The sequence below is a fragment of the Carassius carassius genome, chromosome 16 (assembly GCF_963082965.1).
Source record: "Carassius carassius chromosome 16, fCarCar2.1, whole genome shotgun sequence".
NCBI lineage: Eukaryota > Metazoa > Chordata > Actinopteri > Cypriniformes > Cyprinidae > Carassius > Carassius carassius.
The window spans coordinates 5,789,855-5,815,363 of NC_081770.1; the positions used below are offsets into that span (position 1 = coordinate 5,789,855).

Sequence of the window (25,509 nt, forward strand, 5' to 3'; positions counted from 1 at the left end):
AGCTACACACCTGATTCAGATCAGCAGCTCGTTAGGAACTGTGTTCACATTGACATGCTCCCTACACAGTGTTCACTGCTCCCTACTCCCTGAGCAGGGGAAATCTATTGAAGTTTACTTCACTTCGGAACTTTCATTCACAGATTTGCGCCGTGCAACGTCTTCACACACAAGTGTGACATCATATATCTCTCTAAATAAATACAATTTAAATTCACGGCTCACATACTTCATTGCACTTTGAATGGAACATATACGTTCACTTCGAACTGGAATCAATATCTTGTGCTGTTCACTTCGCAGGGCACTTAGCGTTCGAATAGAACAAACGTCTGAAGCCATAAGAGAAACTTGTGCAGAGCAGGAGAGCGCGAGGACTGGAATTGAGAAGCGCTGTACTAGACCCTAATTAAATACACAGTCTTGTGTGTGGGAACATTTGTGCATCATTTACATACATAAAAAAATGCATCAGAGTTAAATAAATAAACACATTTTAGATAAGAACAATATATATATGGATTGTTAAACCATTGATCATTAAGGTCATAGTTTCTACTGCTGCACCATTCCAAGATTTTTTTGGGCATATTTAGCTAACCTAGTTCATGACTCATCAAAAAAGATCCTATAATTGGAAGATCTGCAAGAAAATAACTTTTTGCTGTTTATATCTTTCAAAAAAGTATGGTTTTGTTTGTGTTCGTAGTTTGACCTCTAACTTATGTTGAACTGCTGCCCAAACATGTTTTAATTAGTGATGGGATGATTGATACCGATCCTCTGATGCTCCAATGCAGTTTTCAAAGCACTATTGTCAGTGCGTTTCAACAGGATATATCGCCCTACGAAGTGCACTTCGGAATGAAAACATTCATGGCCGCATTATTGAAGAGTCATTCCACACAGAAGAGTGAAAAACTGGCCACTTCGGAATGAAGTTTTAGGAAGGGTACAACTGATGGACACTTCGGGCTCCCATGATCCTTTGCGCAAATGTTGGCATGTGATGATGATGCAGAGGGCACTTCAAGAAACAGTTGTTTGGTCCCCTACACCCTTCAAAGGTCTCACTCCAGAGAGTAAACTTTGTGAAGGGAGTAGGGCAATGGGATGAGCCCCTGGGATTGGAATGGATGGTTGTACCAAAATGACAGTATCATGTGATTGTTGATGTTTGAACCTTCGACAGTCTTACAGTATTGGAAGGTCGGAAAGTTGGTTTGAATAAATGACTTTACATTGACTTGGTTGTGTGTGTAAACTTTGGATTCAGTAAAATAGTTTAGAATAAACCCCAACACCAAACTGAATGCACATTGCATTTTATCATGTTCTATAGCTGGGGACTAGAGACGCTGAACTGCTCACCCAAAATAATTTAGCTTCTATTCACGTCAATTGTTAATTATAATCACACACTTGTATATTTTCTATTATTGATCAATATGTGAGTCCATTCACCGGACTAAGCATGAAACGAGTTGCCACAGATCAAAGAGGTCATATGATGTGATTTACAAGCTCTTGGTGCATAAAGAAGATAGCTGCAAAGACTAAAGTCTAAAATCCAAAGAGATATTCTTTATAAAAGTTAAGAGACAACCACACCGGCAAACACCCCCCACGTCTACGTCATGATGTGGGAACATTTGCATAATGCCACCCAAATGTAACTTTCTCGCTGTGATAATGTTGTAGAGATGCTGTGTGTTTCAATGAGAAAAAGAAACTACTTGGTTTGTTCTTCCAAAATAGGACACAACCAGAAATCATTGGTTAAGTTGTATTTCAACACTGTTTCAGAACAGTTCAACACAAATATTCAGATGTGTGCAGCGCATTTTATGCAGGATGAGGACTGTTACCTTTGAGAGTTGTCTGCAATGCCAGTGTCTGTTTCTATAAAGTGGGGAAGCTCCAACTTTTCAAGGACTGTCTGGTGCTTCTGACTCACAGTCTGTAAGTAAGTTTTTTTATATTTAAATAATTTGCCACTGATGATTCAAAAGTGAGTTTTGAGCAGTGTAGACTATCACTTGTTTGCCATTTCTCTGATCACAAATGCAGATATGGTTTAATGTTTACACAGCATAATACGCAACACAACGTGTAAAAAGGAATTATGAGTTATTGTTCGTTAGAAGTATTGGACTGTAATAGGTGAGGATTTATTATTTCTAGCTTTCCTCAATGGGGTGTCGTTCAGAACACAATGGATTCGATCAGTTCGATGCAAAGGAGGTTTATTGTTGACAGTTTTGGCTATGCACAGAACAGCAGTACACAGGTTGCTTAAAGTATTTAGATGTGTGTGTTTATGGTCTACAAAGGGAAAGAAATAAAGATAGATATATTAACAAATGTCTCTAGTATTATTATACAAACATTACTTCCAAAACTACATTTCTCAAATAAAGAATTATCAGGTTCGATTCTATATTAAATAAAGAAATCAATATGCAAGCAACGAGAATATGCAACACCGCCACCCGGTGGTCAGAAATGGCATAAACATACAAAACCGAAACTAAATCTGAGGTAATTTAAATGAACGGCACATAATCATAAAGATCGCGTCCTTAACTCGAAATAACAAGAGTTTCAAATACTAATGTAACGGTCACACATACATATGTACAAATCAAACACTGGGTGCAATATAAATATTATAAATTGCAAGTAATATCGAACATAAAACGGCACATTCACGAACTCTTAACCTCACGCGATTAACGGATTCATCTCTCTTGAACATGCATCACTTTATGAAAGTATGACATCAAGGCTTTACAGCTCCTTAACAAATATTGATCACCAAACTAGGTGAACAGTCAACTTACATATATTTATTGACGCACTTTGCACACACAGTCTTGCTTGTACAGTCCCGCTCATACAGTCCCGCTCTCTGCTGACAATGACTGACAGTAAATAGCGCATGCGCACATGACTCGGCCTTTCCAACAGTTATTATAATCAGTAATTATGTCCCCACTGGATGAAACAAATGTCTCGTTTGTAATGGGTTTTATTGGTTTTGTATGCTGAGTGGCGTAATATTTCCGTCACACACTTGAGGTATTCATCCAATCACAACACATTGGATAGCTGGCCAATCAGAGAACACCTTGCTTTTCAGAACGATGAGCTTAGTAAAAATATATGAGTTTCAGAAAGGCAGGGCATAGAGGAGAAACAATAATGACATTATGTGGAAAATAATGTTGTTTGAACCTTAAATCACATAAATTGTATTACACCAAATATAACAAATAATTTTATTTTTAGCAACATCATATGACCTCTATAAAAACGATCTCTATTTCAAACAATCCTTTCCTCCGCAATTGTTTGTTAGATTTGGTGGAGAATCCAAGTCTGACCACCAGCTGTCGCCAATGCACACTGTGTAAAAAGCTTCGAGTAATGAACAATTTCGGCACAATTTCATGAAAGCCTTAAATGGTTTAGAAAAACCCAGATTTCCCATCTCTAGATTTAATGGATTCTGTAGTTTAATTAAGTCAGACTAGTTGTGTGCAGCCAGCCCTTCGGACTGACCAGGGGGGTAGGGTTTCATATTTTATGGAGGCATAAAGTCAAGGGAGATAATTAATCAGAATACTTACCAAAATTTGCTCCTGTTCACGCTCGCCTTCTCTGCAAGATTCGGTGGGTGATTCAGATTTCTCTTGGCACAGCGATTAGAAGACTTACAGGTTGCTCACGTGACATCTACGTCATCAAGCTCAGTTTGAGTCTGCGCAGTACGCTCGACCCCCAGAAAGTAAGTGCTTCTAATTGACTTCATTTGTCTCCATTGAATCCAATGGGGTCGCTGTGTCTATTTCTTTTACTGTCTATGGGACAGACAGCAGAAGGTCTGGGAACCTTGGCAGCTTAGAATGGTTAAGGTCATATGACTGACAGGTAAAGCAACCAATCACATTTTGTTTTGTACCCCGTCAGTTTAATGACAGACCGATGTATATGCAGCCAAAAGGCTTGTTTGAGATGAACAAAATCCACCGACTGACTTATAACTGTGTCTGACAGAAGAATTAGTTTTTCTGAGGTGAGTCTAACAATTTTTAACAAATAAATAGGTTCATAAAATGTATGAAACAAAGTTTTTGAACCCTGGAAAGACGCTAAAAGCCTTTTTTATTATTGTTGTTAATTGCTAAAGCTGTTTTAAATCAGATGGATTTTGATTGACTGTAAACGTTTTTATCTTTTAATGTTCAGTGATCGTTCTTGGTGTAAAACAGGACTTTATTGTTATCCACTTTGAACAATCAGTGTAATAATGACAACAAAGAACAATGTTATAATAATCAAACATTTGTAAAAGCATGATTCATGTTTAGTTATTTTAAAGAAAGAAAAAACATACGAGTTGGATACAACTATTAAATGAAAAGAATGATCCAGAGACTATACATTCAAAGCTTAAAAATGTTTTTGCTATTTTTTATTTAAAAAAGGCAACAAACATTAACAGCATGTTGAAAACAATTTTTTTTACATATTGACCTGTCCAAGTCTCAATTGTCCTTAAGCCATAAAAAAAGAGTTTAGTCGGTGTTTCTCTGCTTCCCACAAACCATAGAAAAACACAGACCAGCTAAACCACAGACAACAGCTGCATCAGTCAAATGAATCACCACATGAAAACCAAAATCATCACAATTAAAAGAACCAAAACTTAAACTACTTCAGTCTGTGTGCATTGAATTTATTTAATACATGAGTTTCACAATTTGAGCTGAATTACTGAAATAAATGTAATTCTTTTCTTGTAAACTTTTTTTTTTAAATGTAAAGTTTTTTAAAAACTTTTCCACAACATTCTAATGTATTGAGATGCACCTGTATGTGTGAAAGACAGAGCTGAAAGTGACCAAGTTTGATTTTCAATACCGAACAATGCAATTCTGCTCTCCTGAAGCTCAATTATACCATGTTCATATATGATATATAATATTCAGAAATTGTGTGTATATATATATATATATATATATATAGACACAATTTCTGAAAATATAGAACACACAGTGTCACTGGCCTCTCTCTCTCTCTCTCTCTCTCTCTATATATATATATATATATATATTCAAAGATATAAACAATTTAAAACAGATACATAGTTTGTATTATGTTAAAAAGTTTTTTTGTTATTTATATTTTAACAATATATAAAACATTTGTAATCATGGGAAGGAGGAGGAACTGGCGAACATACAAATAAAACTTTAATAACAAAAACAAACACAAAACAGCACGACTGCCCCTCGTGGACAACTGCCGCACACAAACAAAACCAAAACACAAAATAAAATCCAGGCCTGGTCCTTTCTCATCCTTCCCTGTCGTAACTCCCCTTCAATCCTTCTGGAGCTCCTCTGTGGGACTCGAGACCGGTGAGTGGCGCAGGTGTCGCTCATTTTCCAATTACTTCACCGGCCTCGACCCATTCCCACGGCTCTTGGCCCCGCCCCACTCATCACATTCACTGCTCCGCCATGCTCGATGGCACCACAGATTCACCACAGCGGCGAGGAATCTTCGGCAGCATGTCCCTCCTTCCTCCTGAGTTTCGGCACCAAATAAAACCAACACACAAAATAAAAATAAAAAAAACACATACAGACACACACACACACTACAGGGCCGCTGAATGCTTGAATCTGATTGGCTGACGAACGTTCTGTGGTGTGCAATTATTTTCTGGGAAACGCATGGCGAACGTAACTCCAGGTAACTCTCTTGACCGCATGACAGTTCCATATCAGCACTGTCCTGATGATTTTATCAGTTAGGATATATAGTGTAGCAACTTAAAGGCTACACGTGACATTTCTCACTAGCAAGGTAATAACAGCGCTGTTTAGAGACGCTGCAGCAGAAGAGTGTTTATAGACACACAGAGGTACATTAGCCTAATTCACACAAGCTCTCTCTCTCTTTGTGTGTCTTTGTCTCTCTCGACTCTTTCTAATAACTTAATTAATAACTGCATTAGAATGCTATCAACATCTCAAGCCTCCATTACCAGCTATAAAATGACGTTTTGGTACTAGCTAAAGAGGCATTTGATGAGATGCGGAAAGAAATAATCATACTCACAACAGTGATTTAAGTACAAAAACCGGACGAATCCCTTATAATAAATCATCTGATCAATGTCTTGAGGTGTGGTAACCAAACTGACCCCAAATAACATGAGTGTAAATTGAAAATGAGGAAAGTATGATGGTTAACATTAATAAAAATAGTTCTTTTATGAACTGTTCACTGTTTGAGGAACCAAAAATGATTCTTCAATGGCATCACAGCAGAAACTCCCTTTTGGCTTTTTTATGTTTAGGAGTGTAGTACATCTTTTCATTCCAACTTTTTTACTGCATACCGATTTGTTTCTCACATTCATGAAAGCAGAATTTGTTGTTGAGCTCAAATGTTGATGATGTCAGAGTGACTGACACTGGTGGGCGTGTCTTATCTCATTAAAGTGGAGTTGTCTGTTGCTGCTGATTCACTCCATTAGCTACATCTTCACTCAACAGCGGCATCACTACAGTCTCTGATTCACTCCGTTGGTTTCCAGTGGAAGCTGAAAGACAATACAGAGACAGTCATTAAAATAAGAGTGAAAGAAGCTATTGAAAAAAAAATAAATTCAAGGACCAGCGCTGCTGTTTAAATAAACATACAGCTATTAGAACAAATGTTGTTCTACTTACCAGTGACAGTCACATTGAATCTTCCAAATGTGGTCTTTTGGTGGTTGATGATCTGTAGTTTAAAATGTCCAGAGTCTTTGATTGTGATATTTGTGATGGTCAGAGATCCAGTCTGATGATCCAGCTCCAGTCTGTCTCTGAAGTCCTCATGAATACTCTCAGTTCCTGTTAGTCCGGCTCTAATAACGAGAAGGTTTACAGCTCCAAACGTCCAAAGTATCAGATCACCTCTCTGTATTTGAGCTTCAGTCTGAAAACTGACAGAGTCTCCCTCCTGCACGGTCACTGAATTCACTTCATGTCAAAGCAACACATAGAAATAGAGAAATACAGAAAACTAAATTGAGTGAGTGAATTTTGTTTGTGATTTCAGCATCACATAAAGATGACATTTTTAAACTACTTTGGCATGTCCCTAGTTTTTCTGTAAGTAACAACATGTACTAACAGTGTGGAGCGCGAGCTTCACATGTGAGATAATGCTGTTTGTTTACAACTTTTTTTAAATATTCATTGTATTTTGGTGTTTTTTATGGAAAACAATATTTAAAAAGAAAAATTAAAGAGGAACGTTTTGGTCAATGTAGTCAGTTGCTCTCTCAGACACTTGTGCTTCCTCTAGTAAAGTCACTTGCAGTCTTTTTTATTTGTTATTTTGTTCAGTTTATTGATTACTTTTTGTTTAAATCTCTCCACATTTTACAACAGTGTCCAGGTGATGAAGACAAGAAAAAAGTCACTTGCAATCTTCACTTGGACTCTCCGCTACCTGCGACGTCACAATCGACACAAATCGTGCATGTTGTCAATGGAGGCAAGAAGCTGTGGTAGGGATTAAACAATTGAAACTAATTTAATACTATAACGTACAGAGTCCTGCAAGAAAAAGACAAGACCTGCAAATCTGTGGCCACAGAACAGCAGAATATGAACGCAATACACAAAGTCTCTCGTTAAGCGTTTTCCTTGCACAGAACAATCATTTCACTTCATAAAATTGCAGAAGCCATAGGTATTAATTCTGTTTTGCCTGTATTTGTTTATTTATTTATTTTTTTGGCTCTCAAAGTGCCGGTAGATGCTGACTTGCATTATATGAATCACCAAGTATCACGGTTTCAGCTAAAAATCCTCTGGTCTGGTCTAAGGGTGAGTAAACGAACAGCTGGTTTTCATTTCAGGGTAAGCTATCCCTGTAGCACTTTAAGCATTCAATACATGATCATTAACACTGGAAGACTTGATATACTGACCACTGATGGTAACACTGAATCTCTTGTATGTGGGGTTTCCAGTGATGTTGCTTCTGCAGCTCCTGTTGCTGATGATCTTCAACTTATAGAGTCCAGAATGTATGGTCCTGATGTTACTGATAGTGAGATCTCCTTTTGCATTCAGACTTAGTTTGCTTCTGAATCTCCCATCAGCACCATCAGATGTCTCTCTGGACTCTCCATTGACTTTAGCAATGAGACTGTCTTCACCTTCATACCACCACTCTATCATGTGATCCCTCTGTATTTCAGTAAGACCAGTGCACAGAGTGACAGACTTTCCCTCAATCAATGGCTTTTGATCTTCACCTGTCACAGCTACACACAGAAACAGAATAGAAATGTGTTTAAGATTTATGGTATTATTATGGATGTACGGTACTTCTCATTTTTAGAGCTTGAATGCTGTGGTAAATATGAAATGTATGGAAAACAGCAGCATAACACAACCGAAAATACGTTTTAATCAACATCAAGTGAGGAAATGAAACGGTTGGAGTGGTTTTTTTATTTGACACCATTTTCAGCTAAAAGACAAAAAACTTTACATGTGTTTTGGCCTTTCATTTATAAACCAATGGCGTTTTGGGGGCTTGAAAACAAAAACTTTTGAAATCAGGTTTTGAAGTGCATGTTTTTTCAAAACGATGCCATCATCATCTCTATGAAAACAGTGACATCATGCACATGGGCATTACATTTAGTCTATATGCACGTGCAAGTCCTTGACAACCCAAACAACAATGGCAGACCACAGACCAACACACATGAAACAAACACAAAAATGACTGTACAAACAATACAGTATATAATTATTGTGCAATAAATAGAGTTTAAACTAAGTTCTAGCATGTTTGGAGGAGATGGAAATCTTGTTTAAAATATATTATACTTACTTATTTGGCTTTTTGATTTAGAAACCCTTTGGCGATAGTAAAGTAAAGCACCAGCTGCAGCTACAAGAGAAACTATAACACCTAAACAGATTCCTGCTATAGCACCTGGAGACAGACCTGGATCTGGAAGAGCTAAAAACAGACAGTGAAGGTGTTAGTCAAGGTGATGATCTGAAATGACTTCGAAGATAAGCTACTGATACCGTGGGTCATCACAGTGAGGTACTCACCACTGACAGAAACAAAGAATCGCTGTAAACTCTCACTGCCTCTGATCTGCAGTTCATAAAGTCCAGAGTCTGTGATTCTGGTGTTCTTGATAGTCAGAGATCCAGTCTGATGATCCAGCTTCAGTCTGTCTCTGAATCTCTCATTATCATTGTATAATGAGGTCTTGTTAGTCTCAATGTCAACTTTAGCTAGGAGAATGCCTTTTTCTACAAACATCCACAGCATTAGAGCATCTCTGTGAATTTCAGCATCAGGGTTTAGAGTGACAGGATCTCCCTCCTTCACTGATACTGACACTGACTTTACTCCATCCATATCACCAACCACAGCTGGAAAACAAGCAGAATGTTAATCAATGTCTGGAACTGTAATTTCCGCAAAACCTGGTAACTCTCACGTAATAAATGCTTTTTACACACAGACATGTTATTCAACTGTAATTAGATATTGGTAATTAGTACTTATTTAAACCAAATAACCAAATTATATTTAATAGCCCAAATGTAAATGTGAACAGTGTGAAAAAAAAAAAAAAAAACACAAGTCAGGGTTTAGAATAACCACATTATATCTAAACTGGGCCATTGTTGCATAGAAAAACTTGAGATCCTTACCTGAGACATTAACAATAAATATCTTGGACGTTATTTTTTCTTTAGTGATGGTTATTTTATAGTGTCCTGAGTGTCTGATTCTAGTGTTTCTGATGGTGAGAGATCCACTTTTTTGGTCCACCTGTAATCTGTCTCTGAATCCCTCATCATCGGTGACAAAAAATGAAGTGAAGTCATTCTTTCTTCCAATTTGAGATATGAGAAAGTCTGTAGGTCCAAACATCCACAGTATATTATCACCATTCAGTATTTCGGTAACATTGGAGTTTAGAGTAACAGAATCTCCTTCCATCACCGACACAGACTCAGTTCCATCTGTCTCTGTACTAGACACACCTGGTGAACAAAAAGAAACAAGTTTATAATATATCATTTCATAGAGAATTGAGACCATATAATGTATTGAAACAAGATAAATGTACTCAACAAGCATAACTGCATACACTGTCTGACATAAAACAAAATATAAAATATGAAAGCAATTAGGCTTTATTAAAAGTTTAGGCAAGCAGACGTTTACCAAACTAGTTTTCTACAGATAAAAATATTAGTTTTACTAGTTTTCATTTATAAAAAAAGGCTCTTTGTCGATCGAAAGCAACATCAAATTAGGTTTTTGGGCTCGAGGTAACGAGTAAAAACTCTTATCCAAGGCCACTGACACACAGGCCGCTTTTCAGGAATTAAGTCAACTTTAATATAGTAAAACTGGCTTGACCGTGTGAATGAATGAAATCCAGATATAACAAAATGCTTTTTCATTTGTATGCGTTATGACTGTGTTATGAATCGAGGTATGTGTGTGTCAAATGTGAATACCAAACTTTTCCAGTAGACATGAACAGTAGGCTACATGAACAAACTATACTGTAAAGATAGTTTGCGGTCTGATATTCAGATTTCTTTTGGCTATAAATACGCAGTACGCTGTCATAGACACGCAAATAATACCGAATATCATTCTCCATGATTTGTGAATTCTGGTGACGCTGTCCTTTGGGCCGAAATCCGTTTTATTTTTTTTTGCGACTCTTAATAGTATAATGCCTATAGCTCCGAAAGTTGGACACTTAGAGGAGTGAAACCTGTGTCATCTTCACCGGCTTGATCTGTGAATTTTTTCACAGCAAAGCTCTTGTCCATAAACCCCTTGGTAAGTCCGCCAGTGTAAGGAATGTGAAAGGAAGGCGTTCTTCATGTTTAACGTCTATTACCAATAAACACGCAGACTGCTGGAATAAAAGAACATTGTTTTAGATTGAGCTCGATTTGTCAAAACTTTCACAATAGCATTTTATCACGTGGCCGTGTTTCTCTTTGCTCTGCCCCCGTTATTTGTCTAATATTGTCATATGGTTGCTGTTCCAATGAATAACGGTTTCCAATCTATTAGGTAAAATGAACTTACATATGAAGAGTTCAGATGCAAAAGCCTCTAAGTGCCATCTGAGATTTTCATCTAAAATTAGGATTTTTATCAGGCTCCTATATTTATGTTCAGTTATTTCTGTTTAATAGCCTCCCAATGGGCAAAGTTACGTCCAGTGGACGTCTTTTTTATGTCTTTGCAGACGTTGAAAAGACGTCCACTGAGGAGCCAGAATGAAAGTTTTTATGACGTCTTTTTTTGACGTCTCCTGTACGTCTGATTTAGACGTTCACAGAACCTCCTTACAAGGTTCAAAACTAGTTCAAAAGTGGTCAGTGGAAATATTTCAACATCATTTAAGCTTCATTTAGGTATAACTTATATTGTTTCTGGACCAAATCAACACTCTCAGGATGCATTAGATTTAGACTCATGTTATTTCAATGTAATTTCCAGACACTGTGTTTGTCAGTTTTTTCAACGTCAGCAAAGACGTAAAAAGACTCAACCTAAGCATAGGAGCTAGATAAAAATCCTAATTTTAGATGAAAATCTCAGATGGCACTTAAGAAATCTGAATTTCAAACTGCAAACTATCTTTACTGCAGTATCGAACCGGACCTATTTTAATGTGATTTACCATGAATCATAAACAAATAGCCTTTTATAAAGGTTAGTATTAAACGCGTTGTTTCTTCTGCGTTCATTTCGATGCATTTGACGCATAATTTATGTTAAAAACGTCGTCAAATCGAAACCGAAAATAATAGTAGCCTAAATAAATGTCCAAAAACTTACCTGCCAGTGCTAAAAACAGAACAAGCATTAGCGTTTTCCACATTTTTCTGTAGAGATGAATCTTCATTTCATAAAGATGGCTATCAATGAGACTATTCAATATTTTTCTGCACTGATTAACCGTTGTGTTTGTCGTCTCAGAGCCCCACGAACCCCACCCAGAATGAAGAGCTAAAACACAAAAGCACTCAACTCTTGACAGACGTTACACCAGCTGAGTAGTAGGTTACTACATTTCTCAACGATGTGATAACGCTTAAAGAAGACCATATGCATATGTCATTTTTAACACTGTAATACATTTAGAAATGAGGAAGCTAAGATAGGATATTTGCAAGAGTAGGCGTATCAACAGATTGGCACACGACATGCGCGGTCACGCTATCTGTGCTTCAAGTTTAGTGCGCGTGTACTCGGCGGTGTGTGGTAGATAAAGGTGCGAGCGTGTTAAAGGAGCTACAGTCTTCTTCTTTAGTAAATCCCCCTTCAGTTATCAATTTTATTCATATTCGTATTCATATTTATATTCAAGGACTTCTATTTAAGTTTTCACCGTTTATTTTACTATATATTTTTTAATATATTTATTTATGTATTTTTGGGTTCAAATCTGTATACTTTTTCCGTTTTTATGTGGAATGCTGCTAAATCAATGCATAATTTGGATTATGTTTTGTACAGCTATCTTTCTTCTTACAGTTAACATTATTCTAAATCAGTTGGATCCATGGATTTTTTTTTCTTTTTTTAAAGAATGACATTCACGTTTCAAGTGTTATAAGTGCAGATGTTATTATTCAGTCTGTACCTGCTATTGTATGGAGTATCCTGCTTATGTGGAGAAAATCAACATACAGTGAGAAGGAAAAATTATTAAAAAGTACAAAACAGGTTATTTTGTCTTTTAATAATTGTTTTCCCCTCTTTATGTTGATTTTCTCCACATAAGCAGGATACACCATACAATAGCAGTTACAGATTGAATCACATCTGCACTTACAACATGGATGAATTCCATCATTCCTAAAAAAAAAAAAAAAAAAAGAAATCTACCACGCACCGTCGAGTAGACGCGCACTTGAAGCGCAGACGTGTGACCACGGTGACAAATGCGCTGGCGATGTGAGAGGTTATTCACAGCGGATGGTGAACGACCGTCTGTGGATATGGTTAACGCTGTTATTCTGTTCTGTGTGTGCTTGTGGCGTCTGCTTGGTAAGTTATGGGTGCTTTATGCCTTCCTTCTATTATTTTTATAGAAATAAATTGCCTAAACGATGGTGGTTCACATATTTTTTATTTTTATTATTTTTTTTTAAGCAGACAATTTAACACTTTATTCTTTGTACAAATGTAATTGTAGCCACTAGTTTTGCACCCCGGTGATAAATTTAGTACAGATAAAGTTTAGTCATTAACAATAATAACGTTTTTGAGTCTTTAGTCTTGTAGAAAACATGTTGCTGTTTGTTCTCCAGATGCCACGGATGAAATGAAGACAGTGTCAGTGATGGAGGGAGAATCTTTTACTCTACACACTGATGTTTCTGAAGAACAGAAACATTTCTTTATTCAGTGGATGTTTGGAAGCACTCGGATAGCTGAAGTCAACAGGCTCATGCAAACCAGCTCCACATATGGTGGTCCCGATGAGAGATTTAGAGACCGGCTACATTTGGATCAGACTGGATCTGTGACCATCCTGAACACCAGGACCACAGACTCTGGACTTTACAAAGTTACAGTCATCAGGAGTGAGACCAGCTACATGACTTTCAGTGTTACGGTTTATGGTGAGTAGAGAAAAAAAACATTGCAAATTACCATGACCATTCTTCATTGGAATTATATCCTTGTCATTTTAATATTTAGAAATATTTTGTGATATCCAGTACATGCACAATTTATTATATTAATGGCTTTAATTATATTTATTTACAGTAAACAAAGATGATAAAAGAATCTCTGCTTTATCAGAGACTCCACACAGTTCTTCATCATCAGAAAGTTCTCCAAAGTCCAATTTGGTGTCATCTAGTTGTGTGCTAAATAATTCAACCATCAACCAGACTAACAATATGAACGTTACTGAACTCCATCAACCATGCTCAGGTATGCCATTTCTAACATATGTGATGTTAAGTGTGATTAGATTTTCAAAGTATGACATGTGTCAGGAAGGACACACTTGTGCATTTATGACCAAACACATCCATAGGTGTTGTTTCATGTTACTGCCATTCAAATAGCAAGGTTTCATTTGCATTGCATTAATGCATTTAGCAGAAGTTTTCATAGCCACTTACATTGCATTAAAAGTTTGCATTTGATAAACTCATGCATTAATAAAAAAAAGCAATGACTTGTTTGTGCAAATGAGGCTTAGAGCATTTCCTTGTTTTTTTGTGATCTGAAACAAAGTACAGACCACAGATGTGTGGCAGAGACATGTAGAGGGCTGTGATAGTGGGGGTGTTGCTTACAAAACATTAGTGCTCAAGGAACAAAAGATCTTGGAGAAAGAATCAAATAATTGCACAGGTTTCTAGGAGAGATGATGTTAAGGATGTCTAGAATTATATTAAACATTAAATCATAGTTAATGTTATTTGTCTAAACCGGCAAAGTATGCATGCAAACGTTAAAACTTGGGGACGTTCTGCCTTATCCCAATGGATGCTTAAACTCCTAATCACCCATAAAACTGCCACCTGTAAGTCTTGTTGGAAAAATAGCTAAGTGAATAATTCTGATGAAGTGTTTTCTTTTTTTTCAGACCACATCCACTGTTGTGGTTTTGCTGAAGCTGTGATCCGATTGGTCGCCTCTGCTCTTGTGAGTGTGGCTGCTGTTGCTTTTCTGGTTAATGACATTAGATCTACAAGAAGTGGACGGAAGAGACTAGACATGACCCATGGAGTAAAATCAGACCAACAGTATGAACTGAGCAGAAGGATGAGCTCCAGATATAATTGCTGAAGGTTGCTGGTATAATCCCCAAAATATATTTTTAACTCATTGCTCTATTCATTGAAATCGATCACACAGAAGCAATTAGTGAGCATTTGAATAAATATTCGGTTTTATAACAAGAGTGAGCTTGTTTTTTTTTTCCTATGTTCTGATTATAATGTAACAAAACAATTTAATTCAAATAGTTATTATATTATTTGATCTGATGGGTGGACGAACAAAATACAATACGTTTTATTTATTTAAAGGCCATGCATTTTTTCATACGTGGATTTCTCAGTTAGCTGATTTTATTGCTGACAATTTGATATGATCCAGAATTGTTAAGAGATTTATTAATGTTGGAAAAATTATCCAACACTGTAAAAACTGTACAAATGCTAAAACAGTTTATGAAACTATGACTTTAATATAACTTTGCTTCCTTGAGTTTAATTCTATGATGTCATAACATTGCTATCTTGCCACCAGCCAATTGCTGCACTGCTGATCATGATTTTGAGTATCGATATATATCTGCCCTTTCCAATGAACACAAAAACACACTGTAATCTTGGATAACTTAATCCTGTCCACAAACTTGTGTGAAGCACCAAATTAACCAGATATCATGTTTGTGTGGCAGATTAGTCAGATCCTCCCTGTAGTGACGTCATGTTATTGGTAGCCTATCTCCCCGCAGGGAGGTGTGTTTAAATGGCTGTTTGGTGCGGGCCGGAGGTGGTCATCTGTTCTGTGCCTGCGCTCTTCCTGTTTACCGGCATTCAACAGAGGTCTGTGGTTAAAACACAGCCGTTTGGGCATTTTAACACCGCTTGTGTTATTTCTGTGGGGCTTTGCGTGCACTGGAGAGTCTATTGTAAACAACCGTTACGTGCGGTCTGGCTCGTTACACTGCCTAGTCCCAGCATTCCCGTGTGTTTACCGGTTGAGTGGGGATATCCAATATATGCTGTTTGGCATCTACTTCATTTCTATCCCGTGGATACTGACGTCAGCTCTGCTTTCTGGTGTGGCGAACGGCTGCGTTATTTGGGCTAAGACTGGGCGTGCTGCATTTCCCTACTACATATAGAAGCACGCTGCTGTTTTGTTCCTGCTGGATTTGCTTTCGTTTCTTTTCTGTATATTTTTGCTGTGTGTTTTCATCATTTTGTTCTGGGTGATTTAGCGCGGCCCGATTTTGGAGTTGTTGGTTAAAACCTGCTCCTACTGTGACTGTATTTTGAAGATCTTTTCCTCGTACGTTGGGAAATAACGAGTTCGAGGGCCGCGCTCATTCAGATATTTATTTCTTCATTTGCCCTTTGTGGTGTTTCTCATTTTGGACTGGTTCAGAATGCTGAGATTTTCTCTTGGACATTGTTGTCTTTAAATTTATTTTTCCTTTTCCTTTTGTGTTATTATCTAGCTGTTTAAGCTAGAATTTATTTCTTTTCTTTATGTTGGAAGGGTTTCTTTTGCTCCCCTGCATTTAAGTTTTTATTGATTAATTTTTATTAATTTGATTTATTTTGGTTTGTATTACAATTACAGGAGCTGTGTGTCCGACGGCAGTGAGGCTTTCCTTCACCGTGTGCTGTGTTATGCTGTGTGAGCACCACTGATAAAATCACGGGTATTGGAGAGAGTGTGTGTGTGTGTGTGTGCACTTAGTGTGATTTTCCTCTTTTGCTCCCTCTCTTAGCCCATTTGATGCCAATAGGCCACAGCTCCGAAGTAATTGTGAATCCTTATTGTGGATTGTGATTTCCAGTTTAGTAATTGGCTGGGTGACTATTCCTGCATTTTAAACTTTTGTACTAATAAACAAACTCTATTTTGCTACCCACGTCTCTTGCTCACATTATTCAGTGGAATGCACCTGGGTTCCTTATAACATTTTAAGTGAACTGTGATTCCCTGGTATAGTCCCAGGGTGGCGTAGTCTATTGTATATCTCTTGAGGGTTGAATATCGCCAGCAAAAAGACCACTTGGCCACATTTTGGCGTAGTCGGCAGGGTCCACTAAATGGAACAGAGACGTGGGTGAAGATTTCTTTGCCAGCTGGTATTGCCATTATTTGCTTTTTTTTTTTTATTTTTACAGGAACAAGACAGCAGCGTAGACTCTTTGAAGGGTCTCTTTGGCTACCTCCCCTGATTGTGTTTCAGGTCCAAATTTCTTTCTGCCCCGCCTTGCTTGGTGGTAAGTGTTTTACTAAAAGTTAGCGATGGCAGAAGAATTACAAGAACTTCAGGATCTTGTGGCCCAATTAAGAGCTGATAATGAGAGACTTAGACAAGAACAGACTCAAATTGTTATTCCAGGTCCTAGTACAGCTCCTATTTCTACCGCCTTACCCTCTGGTGCACAGCAATCTGCTGGTGCAAGTGCCCCATCTACTGAGCGATTTGTGTTTGTTCCCCGAGATAGGAAGTGCCCAAAATTTAGCGGGAGACCCGGTATTACCATAAATGAATGGGTAGAGGAGGCCCAAGCCTGTATGCGGGTTCGCCATTTGTCTAGAGCTGATCAAGCATTCTTTCTTTTTGATCATTTAGAGGGAGAAGCTCGGGATGAGATCAGGTATCGGTCTGAGACAGAGAGGGGGGATCCAGATAAGATAATTCGGGCCTTAAAGGAATTGTATGGGTGTTCTTTGTCATATGTAGCATTGCAACAGGCATTTTTTTCCAGGAGGCAGCAGGAAGGAGAAACACTTTTAGAGTTCTCTATTGCATTGATGGGCCTCTTGGAGGGGGTAAAACAGCAGTCGCCGCATGCCATACCAAATGCAGAAGCTTTATTGCGTGACCAGTTTGTCGAGCACGTGCTCGATATTGGTCTTCGTCGGGAACTAAAACAATTAGTCCGCCGTGACCCTACCTCTTCCCTCTTAGATGTTCGTAGCGAGGCAATGCGCTGGGAGCGGGAGGGAGTGCCTGGGGGTGCGAGAGGGCGAAGTCAGTCTGTACCAGTGGCCTATGGGGCCCAGTATGCCATGCAGGGGGAGTCGCAGGTAGTTCGGTTGAGCTCCCCTTCCAAGTCGGAGCTAGTAGAGTTACGGGAAATGTTGAAGGCACAACAAGAACAGTTAAACCAACTTACCCAAGGGTTGGCTCGCTTGCAGGTCCCTAATTCATATAGCCGGTCCCCATATCACAGTAATATAGTATGTCGGAGGTGCCAACGGTCTGGCCATTTTGCCCGAGAGTGTGATGGAGAACGTGTTCTCCCTCGCGCTCCAGCAGTGGGTATATCTTCAACTGGGTCTAGGCAGTTTCGATCTTCACAGCCGTCGGAAAACTAATCCCCACCGGGCTGCGGAGTCACAGCGCGGATGGGGAGTCATTTGACTCAAATGTTGTAAACCGTCTAAATTCTGTCTCTCGTTTGGTGTCCTCCTGTCCTCATCTTAATGTGCTCATCGGTGGTGTTCAAGTGCCATGTTTAGTGGATACCGGTTCCATGGTGTCCACGATCACCGAGAGTTGCTTTCACCAGTATTTTGAACCATGGGGGCAGGAGCGTCTTAGGTCGTGTCAATGGTTGCAACTTACCGCTGCGAATGGTCTTGCGATTCCTTATATCGGGTATATGGAGCTCGATGTCGAACTTTGTGGTAAAGTAGTACCGGAGTGTGGAGTGCTGGTTGTCCGAGATCCTCCTGGTGGCGCCGGTGGACATGTCCCGGGTGTCTTGGGGATGAATGTCCTGGGCCGGTGCTACCAGGAACTTTTTGGACAACATGGTACATCCCTTTTTGACTTACCGGTGGTGTCACAGGCCCCTAGCTCCGTCACAAAGGCATTACAACATTGTAGTAAGGTTAGTGTCCAGACCTCTGATCGTGTTGGGGGGGTTAGGGTGCGGGGGCGGGGCATGTGTCACATTCCAGGTGGTACCATGAAGCTGGTAGCGGCAACCTGCTCAGAACATTATGCTTCCGGTCCCGTGCTGTTTGAGCCTCCAGATTCAGGCTTACCTGCTGGTTTGTTGGCCTCCCCCGCACTGGTTCAAGTGACCCGGGGCACGGTGTATATCCCGGTTGTGAATGTGGGTACCACTGAGGTGATTCTTTACCCCAGGACGTCTTTAGGCACATTGAGTGGTGTCTTTGTCATTAGTTTGCCAGAAGGTATTACTGAAGTGAGGTCCTTAACTGCTACTGTAGGCTCCCATAGTTCCTTGGTCCCCTCTACTGTGGAGGACCAGATTGATGCCATAGATTTGTCAGTTTTGGCAGGGGAAGAGCAAAGCCGGGTCCGGGCTTTGCTTCACAAGTACAAATTTGTGTTTTCAGCCCATGAGGGTGATCTGGGGTGCACTAACCTCTTGGCCCATGATATTCCGCTTCTGGACGATACCCCTGTCAGGCAACGGTACAGGCGTATACCACCTTCGGAATATGAGGTAGTAAAGTCCCACATTAATCAACTTCTTGAGGCACAGGTTATCCGGGAAAGCTGCAGCCCCTATGCGTCTCCCATTGTTTTAGTTAAGAAAAAAGACGGTAGTCTACGAATGTGCGTGGACTATCGTCAACTTAATTCTAAAACTAGGAAGGATGCCTTCCCTTTGCCCCGTATTGAGGAGTCCCTTGATGCCCTGACTGGTGCCCGCTGGTTCTCCACTATGGATTTAGCCAGCGGGTACAATCAGGTACCTGTCACTGAAGTTGACCGGCCTAAGACTGCTTTCTGTACCCCATTTGGCCTATTCGAGTGGAATAGGATGCCATTTGGTCTCTGTAACGCTCCCAGTACCTTCCAACGTCTGATGGAGAGGTTGTTTGGTGACCAACAATGCCAATCTTTGCTCTTGTATCTAGATGACATTGTGGTGTTCTCTTCCTCGGTGGCTCAACATCTGGAGCGTCTGGGGGTGGTCTTGGGTCGGTTAGGGGCTGAAGGACTAAAAGCCAAGTTAGGAAAGTGTGCCTTCTTTCAACGTGAGGTAAAGTATTTAGGGCATGTGGTGTCGTCTCAAGGTGTGTCCACAGACCCAAGTAAAATTGAAGTGGTAGCTCAGTGGCGCACTCCTACAAGTCTGTCCGAGTTGCGTTCGTTCCTGGGTTTTGCCAGTTATTACCGCCGTTTTGTGGAGGGGTTTGCCAGGTTGGCGGCCCCTCTGCATAAATTGGTGGCCGAACTGGCAGGTGGCAAGACAAAGAAACGTAGGGAGGTGAGTTTTAACGGTGCCTGGGGTGAGATTTGTCAGGATAGTTTTGAAGCCTTAAAGAGGAAACTCACCTCTGCCCCTGTGCTTGCCTACGCAGATTTTACTCTGCCATTTATTCTGGAGGTTGACGCTAGTTTCAGTGGTCTTGGGGCAGTTCTTTCCCAAGAACAGGGAGGAACCGTGCGGCCAATTGCATATGCCAGCCGCAGTCTTAGGCCCACTGAGCGCAATATGAACAACTATAGCTCTATGAAATTAGAGTTCTTGGCGCTCAAGTGGGCCATGGCTGAAAAGTTCCGTGAATATTTGTTGGGGCACAAATGTGTTGTTTTCACCGACAACAATCCCCTTAGCCATCTATCATCGGCAAAGCTTGGGGCGACTGAACAGCGTTGGGCAGCACAACTTGCAGCTTTTGATTTTGAGGTGAGGTATCGATCAGGCAGATGTAATAGAAACGCAGATGCTCTGTCGAGGCAGCACCCACTTGACTCTAGCATGTTAGGGGACTTGCTTCCAGGCACTGCAGTTCCTCGTGCTGTACAGCAGGGGGCTGGTACGCAGGTAGCTGTTCAAGCCACTCAAGCGGTGATCACAGCCCTGCCCAGTTATACCACTGCAGAATTGAGCTCTTTGCAACAGGCAGACCCTGTGATTAAGGAAATTTTGCCCTTTTGGAAGCGAAAGGTGTTCCCTAGAGTGGAAGAACGCAAACGGTTGTCTAGGCTGGGATTGATCCTGCTTCGTCAGTGGGATCGGTTCATTGAGAGAGAGGGTGTATTGTATCGACGAGTGTTTCGCTCTGATGGGGGTGAGGAGTGCTTTCAATTGATTTTACCCACTACCTTAAAATCTGAGGTTTTGAGGCAGCTTCATCAGGAGCATGGGCACCAGGGGAATGAGCGTACCACTGAGTTGGTACAGCAGCGGTGTTATTGGCCTGGAATGTCCTCAGAAGTGGCACGATGGTGCCAGGAGTGTGAAAGGTGCCAAGTTGCTAAGCATGGGGGTCCCACTGCCCGTAGTTTTATGGGCCATTTGTTGGCATCAAGACCTAACGAGATCGTAGCCATTGACTTTACTGTGCTTGAACCCTCTCGTTCAGGAGTTGAAAATGTCATCGTGATGACTGATGTCTTCACGAAGTACACCATGGCTATCCCCACACGGGACCAACGGGCGGAGACTGTGGCCCAGGTTCTTGTGGCCGAGTGGTTTTACAAGTTTGGGGTCCCTGGTCGGATTCATTCCGATCAGGGCCGTAACTTTGAATCCTCTCTCATCCAGCAGCTCTGTCAGTTGTACAAGGTCGAGAAGTCTCGCACTACTCCTTACCATCCGGCTGGTAATGGCCAATGCGAGCGCTTCAATAGGACGTTGCATAGTCTCCTCCGTACATTGCCTGTTTCTCGGAAGAGGGACTGGGTGTCTTGCCTTCCACAAGTACTTTTCTGTTATAACACCACCCCGCATCAGACCACTGGCGAGTCCCCATACTTCCTAATGTTTGGGCAAGAACCACGGCTCCCAGTTGACTTTTTGTTGGGCAGAGTCCAGGAGGTGGGGGTAGGTAATGTTCATGAGTGGGTTGTGGAACATCAAACTAGGCTCCATGTGGCCTTTGAAGGGGCACGTGATCGGCTAAGGGTGGCCGCGGAGAGACGTAAAATACATCATGATCAGAATGTGCGGTGTGTGTCACTTGAGGAGGGCCAGTTGGTTTACCTCCGTGAGTGTGGCATGAGAGGTCGCCATAAGATCCAAGACTTGTGGAGCCCAGTTGTGTATAAAGTAGTGAAGGCACCTGTTGAAGGGGGTTCAGTATATACAATTGCACCGGTTGATGAGTTGGGTAAGGTAAGGCATGTTCATCGCTCTTTGTTGAAGGCTAAGATTTTAGGGGACCGTCCAGTTCCGAGCCCTCGGGATAGGCCTTTGGTGGAGGGGGCGCTGCCTTTAGAGGATGAGCCAGACGAGGGCGATTTGCTACTGTTCGTCCCTGAAACCCCCCAGGCTCAGAGTCCGGCTGTTAGTAATTTAGTCCCTGCAGCTGTCCAAGCTCCCTTGGATATCTTGGACCCTTGCCCCCTGGTGACGGTACCTGGGATACCAGTAGCCCAAGGACAACACCGTTCTGGAGAAATGGGTCTCGCTCCGGGATCTGTTACTGTGTCTGTAGGCCCACCAGGCACTGAGGTAATGGCTTTGCGGAGATCAACGAGACCCAGAGCAGGCCAGCACTCCAATGTCCATCACCTGCCACGGTCAGTGGAGGCGCCTGGTGAGGCTGTGCCCCTAGGTGGGTCTGTCTCTAGTGGGATCTCTGTCATTTACAGGCCTTGGAATTGATAAGTGGGGTTGCCGTATTCTATCGTCGGGGCGACGATACAAAAAGTAGGGGTAGATTGTGGCAGATTAGTCAGATCCTCCCTGTAGTGACGTCATGTTATTGGTAGCCTATCTCCCCGCAGGGAGGTGTGTTTAAATGGCTGTTTGGTGCGGGCCGGAGGTGGTCATCTGTTCTGTGCCTGCGCTCTTCCTGTTTACCGGCATTCAACAGAGGTCTGTGGTTAAAACACAGCCGTTTGGGCATTTTAACACCGCTTGTGTTATTTCTGTGGGGCTTTGCGTGCACTGGAGAGTCTATTGTAAACAACCGTTACGTGCGGTCTGGCTCGTTACACTGCCTAGTCCCAGCATTCCCGTGTGTTTACCGGTTGAGTGGGGATATCCAATATATGCTGTTTGGCATCTACTTCATTTCTATCCCGTGGATACTGACGTCAGCTCTGCTTTCTGGTGTGGCGAACGGCTGCGTTATTTGGGCTAAGACTGGGCGTGCTGCATTTCCCTACTACATATAGAAGCACGCTGCTGTTTTGTTCCTGCTGGATTTGCTTTCGTTTCTTTTCTGTATATTTTTGCTGTGTGTTTTCATCATTTTGTTCTGGGTGATTTAGCGCGGCCCGATTTTGGAGTTGTTGGTTAAAACCTGCTCCTACTGTGACTGTATTTTGAAGATCTTTTCCTCGTACGTTGGGAAATAACGAGTTCGAGGGCCGCGCTCATTCAGATATTTATTTCTTCATTTGCCCTTTGTGGTGTTTCTCATTTTGGACTGGTTCAGAATGCTGAGATTTTCTCTTGGACATTGTTGTCTTTAAATTTATTTTTCCTTTTCCTTTTGTGTTATTATCTAGCTGTTTAAGCTAGAATTTATTTCTTTTCTTTATGTTGGAAGGGTTTCTTTTGCTCCCCTGCATTTAAGTTTTTATTGATTAATTTTTATTAATTTGATTTATTTTGGTTTGTATTACAATTACAGGAGCTGTGTGTCCGACGGCAGTGAGGCTTTCCTTCACCGTGTGCTGTGTTATGCTGTGTGAGCACCACTGATAAAATCACGGGTATTGGAGAGAGTGTGTGTGTGTGTGTGTGCACTTAGTGTGATTTTCCTCTTTTGCTCCCTCTCTTAGCCCATTTGATGCCAATAGGCCACAGCTCCGAAGTAATTGTGAATCCTTATTGTGGATTGTGATTTCCAGTTTAGTAATTGGCTGGGTGACTATTCCTGCATTTTAAACTTTTGTACTAATAAACAAACTCTATTTTGCTACCCACGTCTCTTGCTCACATTATTCAGTGGAATGCACCTGGGTTCCTTATAACATTTTAAGTGAACTGTGATTCCCTGGTATAGTCCCAGGGTGGCGTAGTCTATTGTATATCTCTTGAGGGTTGAATATCGCCAGCAAAAAGACCACTTGGCCACATTTGCACAAATAAAAGATCAGGCCTATGTCAAATCATCTTAGATGTGTTGAGCGAGGTGAAGAAAGAACCCCTGATTAATTCATATCAGACAAATTGTTGATGAAGAAACTCATGATGCTGAATTTGGAAACTACGTCTCTGAGCGTTGCATTCTGGGTAGTCGCGGCCATGTTTTAGGACATGCTCAATGACACCTGTCAGGATAGTAGTACACAGTGATAATAAACAGGAATAACAATGGACCTTTGGAAGTGTAAGATTGCATATACAGAAAAATTCCAAAGGGAAGCAAAGTTGTGATACTCGAGCCATATAAACACAAACAAGTGGTCAGATGATCTTACAGCATCTTCTTGACCCAGGAAAGGATGGATGCGATCTACCTGTCCTGTTCCAGCATTGCAACACGCTCACACACCTGGTAGTGCGGTAACAGAGACAAAAGCAGCTGCAATTGATGCTCAGACGAGACTGCAACATCGATCATCTGTCTGGTATACCTCAAGAGCAGGAAGAATAACATATTCATGCTGTTGTGTCTGCTAGTGTTGAGAAACCAGCTACATCTACTATCTAAAAAGTGTGCTATCCCCCCCCAAAAAAACAGCAATCCTCAGCTGTGATGTGGATCAGGTCTTACCGGATACAGACTACTGGACACCACTTCTAAAGAAGTCACAGGAGTTCTTCCACAAAGCTTTACTACCTGAGCTTATGTCTTATTATACTCGACAAGTCTCCACAAAAAGGGCAGGAACACGGGCTCATAAAAAGAACATAAAAAGACTCTGATGCATCTGCATATGGCCTGAAGATCTGGATGACATAGTGGCTTGTGACAATGAAAACTGTGCAGTCAGTGGTTCCTCCTCAGCTGTGTGGGACTCTTCAGAAACTGAGTCATGGCTTTGTACCTGACACATTGCAGCAAAAGTGTGTATCTCTTTAATACTTGCAATATATATATATATATTTTTTTTTTTTACTTGCATTGTTATCTAAAGGTTACACTGATATATTCTACACCTGTTGTTTCTGCACTACAGTTGCACTTTGCTTTTAACTGAACTGTTTTTCTATTTAACGTTTTACTTGTTGCATTACTATCTCTTTTCTTGGTTACACTGCTGTTGTATTTGCTCTACAGCTGCGGTGGACTTTTATGTTCAGTATAGGGTTTTCTTTTTTTGTCTTTTATTTAAATTATTGCCTTACCTGTGGTCTTGATACTTGTTTACTGCATTAACTTTTTATGGGTTAAGGCTACACTGTCCCATTATCTCTTTTATACAGTATGTGTTACTCTACACACTGACAAATGCACAAATAAATAGATACAAATTTGATCATTTTAGTCATGTATTATTGTAGCAGATAGTATGTAATATGAATAAACCTTATTAGGCAGGATATGCTGTTCATGGATAGGTAACTGTTAGATTATATCATGATCTCCATCAGATATTTTTGTGAGTTCTGCAATCCCTCCTCCCTTCTCACTCCTTTTCTTCTGTCTCATGATATTTACCAGTAACAGCTTTAATGTAAGGCTGTCAAATCGATTAATCACATCCAAAATAAAAACTATTAATATAACGTATGTTTATATATAAATATACATGCATGAATGAATATATATAAGAATTATTTACACATTTATATATAT

At 40.5% G+C, this 25,509-nt stretch overlaps 2 protein-coding genes and 1 long non-coding RNA gene across 3 annotated transcripts; 2 read left to right on the forward strand and 1 right to left on the reverse strand.

Annotated features, from left to right (window-relative positions):
* Positions 1-6,246: 6,246 nt before the first annotated feature.
* Positions 6,247-10,127, reverse strand: LOC132160266 (uncharacterized). The gene is made up of 6 exons (XM_059570009.1): positions 9,765-10,127; positions 9,150-9,479; positions 8,920-9,051; positions 8,003-8,341; positions 6,750-7,043; positions 6,247-6,619 (listed from the first exon to the last, which is right to left on the reverse strand). Exons 1-6 carry the CDS (start codon positions 10,054-10,056, stop codon positions 6,513-6,515), a joined length of 1,494 nt encoding a protein of 497 aa, XP_059425992.1. The 5' UTR covers positions 10,057-10,127; the 3' UTR covers positions 6,247-6,512.
* Positions 10,128-13,082: 2,955 nt separating this feature from the next.
* On the forward strand, positions 13,083-14,992 carry LOC132160313 (uncharacterized). The gene is made up of 4 exons (XM_059570078.1): positions 13,083-13,146; positions 13,410-13,724; positions 13,873-14,043; positions 14,708-14,992. Exons 1-4 carry the CDS (start codon positions 13,098-13,100, stop codon positions 14,908-14,910), a joined length of 738 nt encoding a protein of 245 aa, XP_059426061.1. The 5' UTR covers positions 13,083-13,097; the 3' UTR covers positions 14,911-14,992.
* Positions 14,993-15,633: 641 nt separating this feature from the next.
* LOC132160352 (uncharacterized) lies at positions 15,634-23,685 on the forward strand. Its single transcript, XR_009437975.1, has 3 exons — positions 15,634-16,522; positions 16,995-17,093; positions 23,395-23,685. It is a non-coding gene; the product is annotated as an uncharacterized LOC132160352 (long non-coding RNA).
* The last annotated feature ends 1,824 nt before the right edge of the window (positions 23,686-25,509 follow it).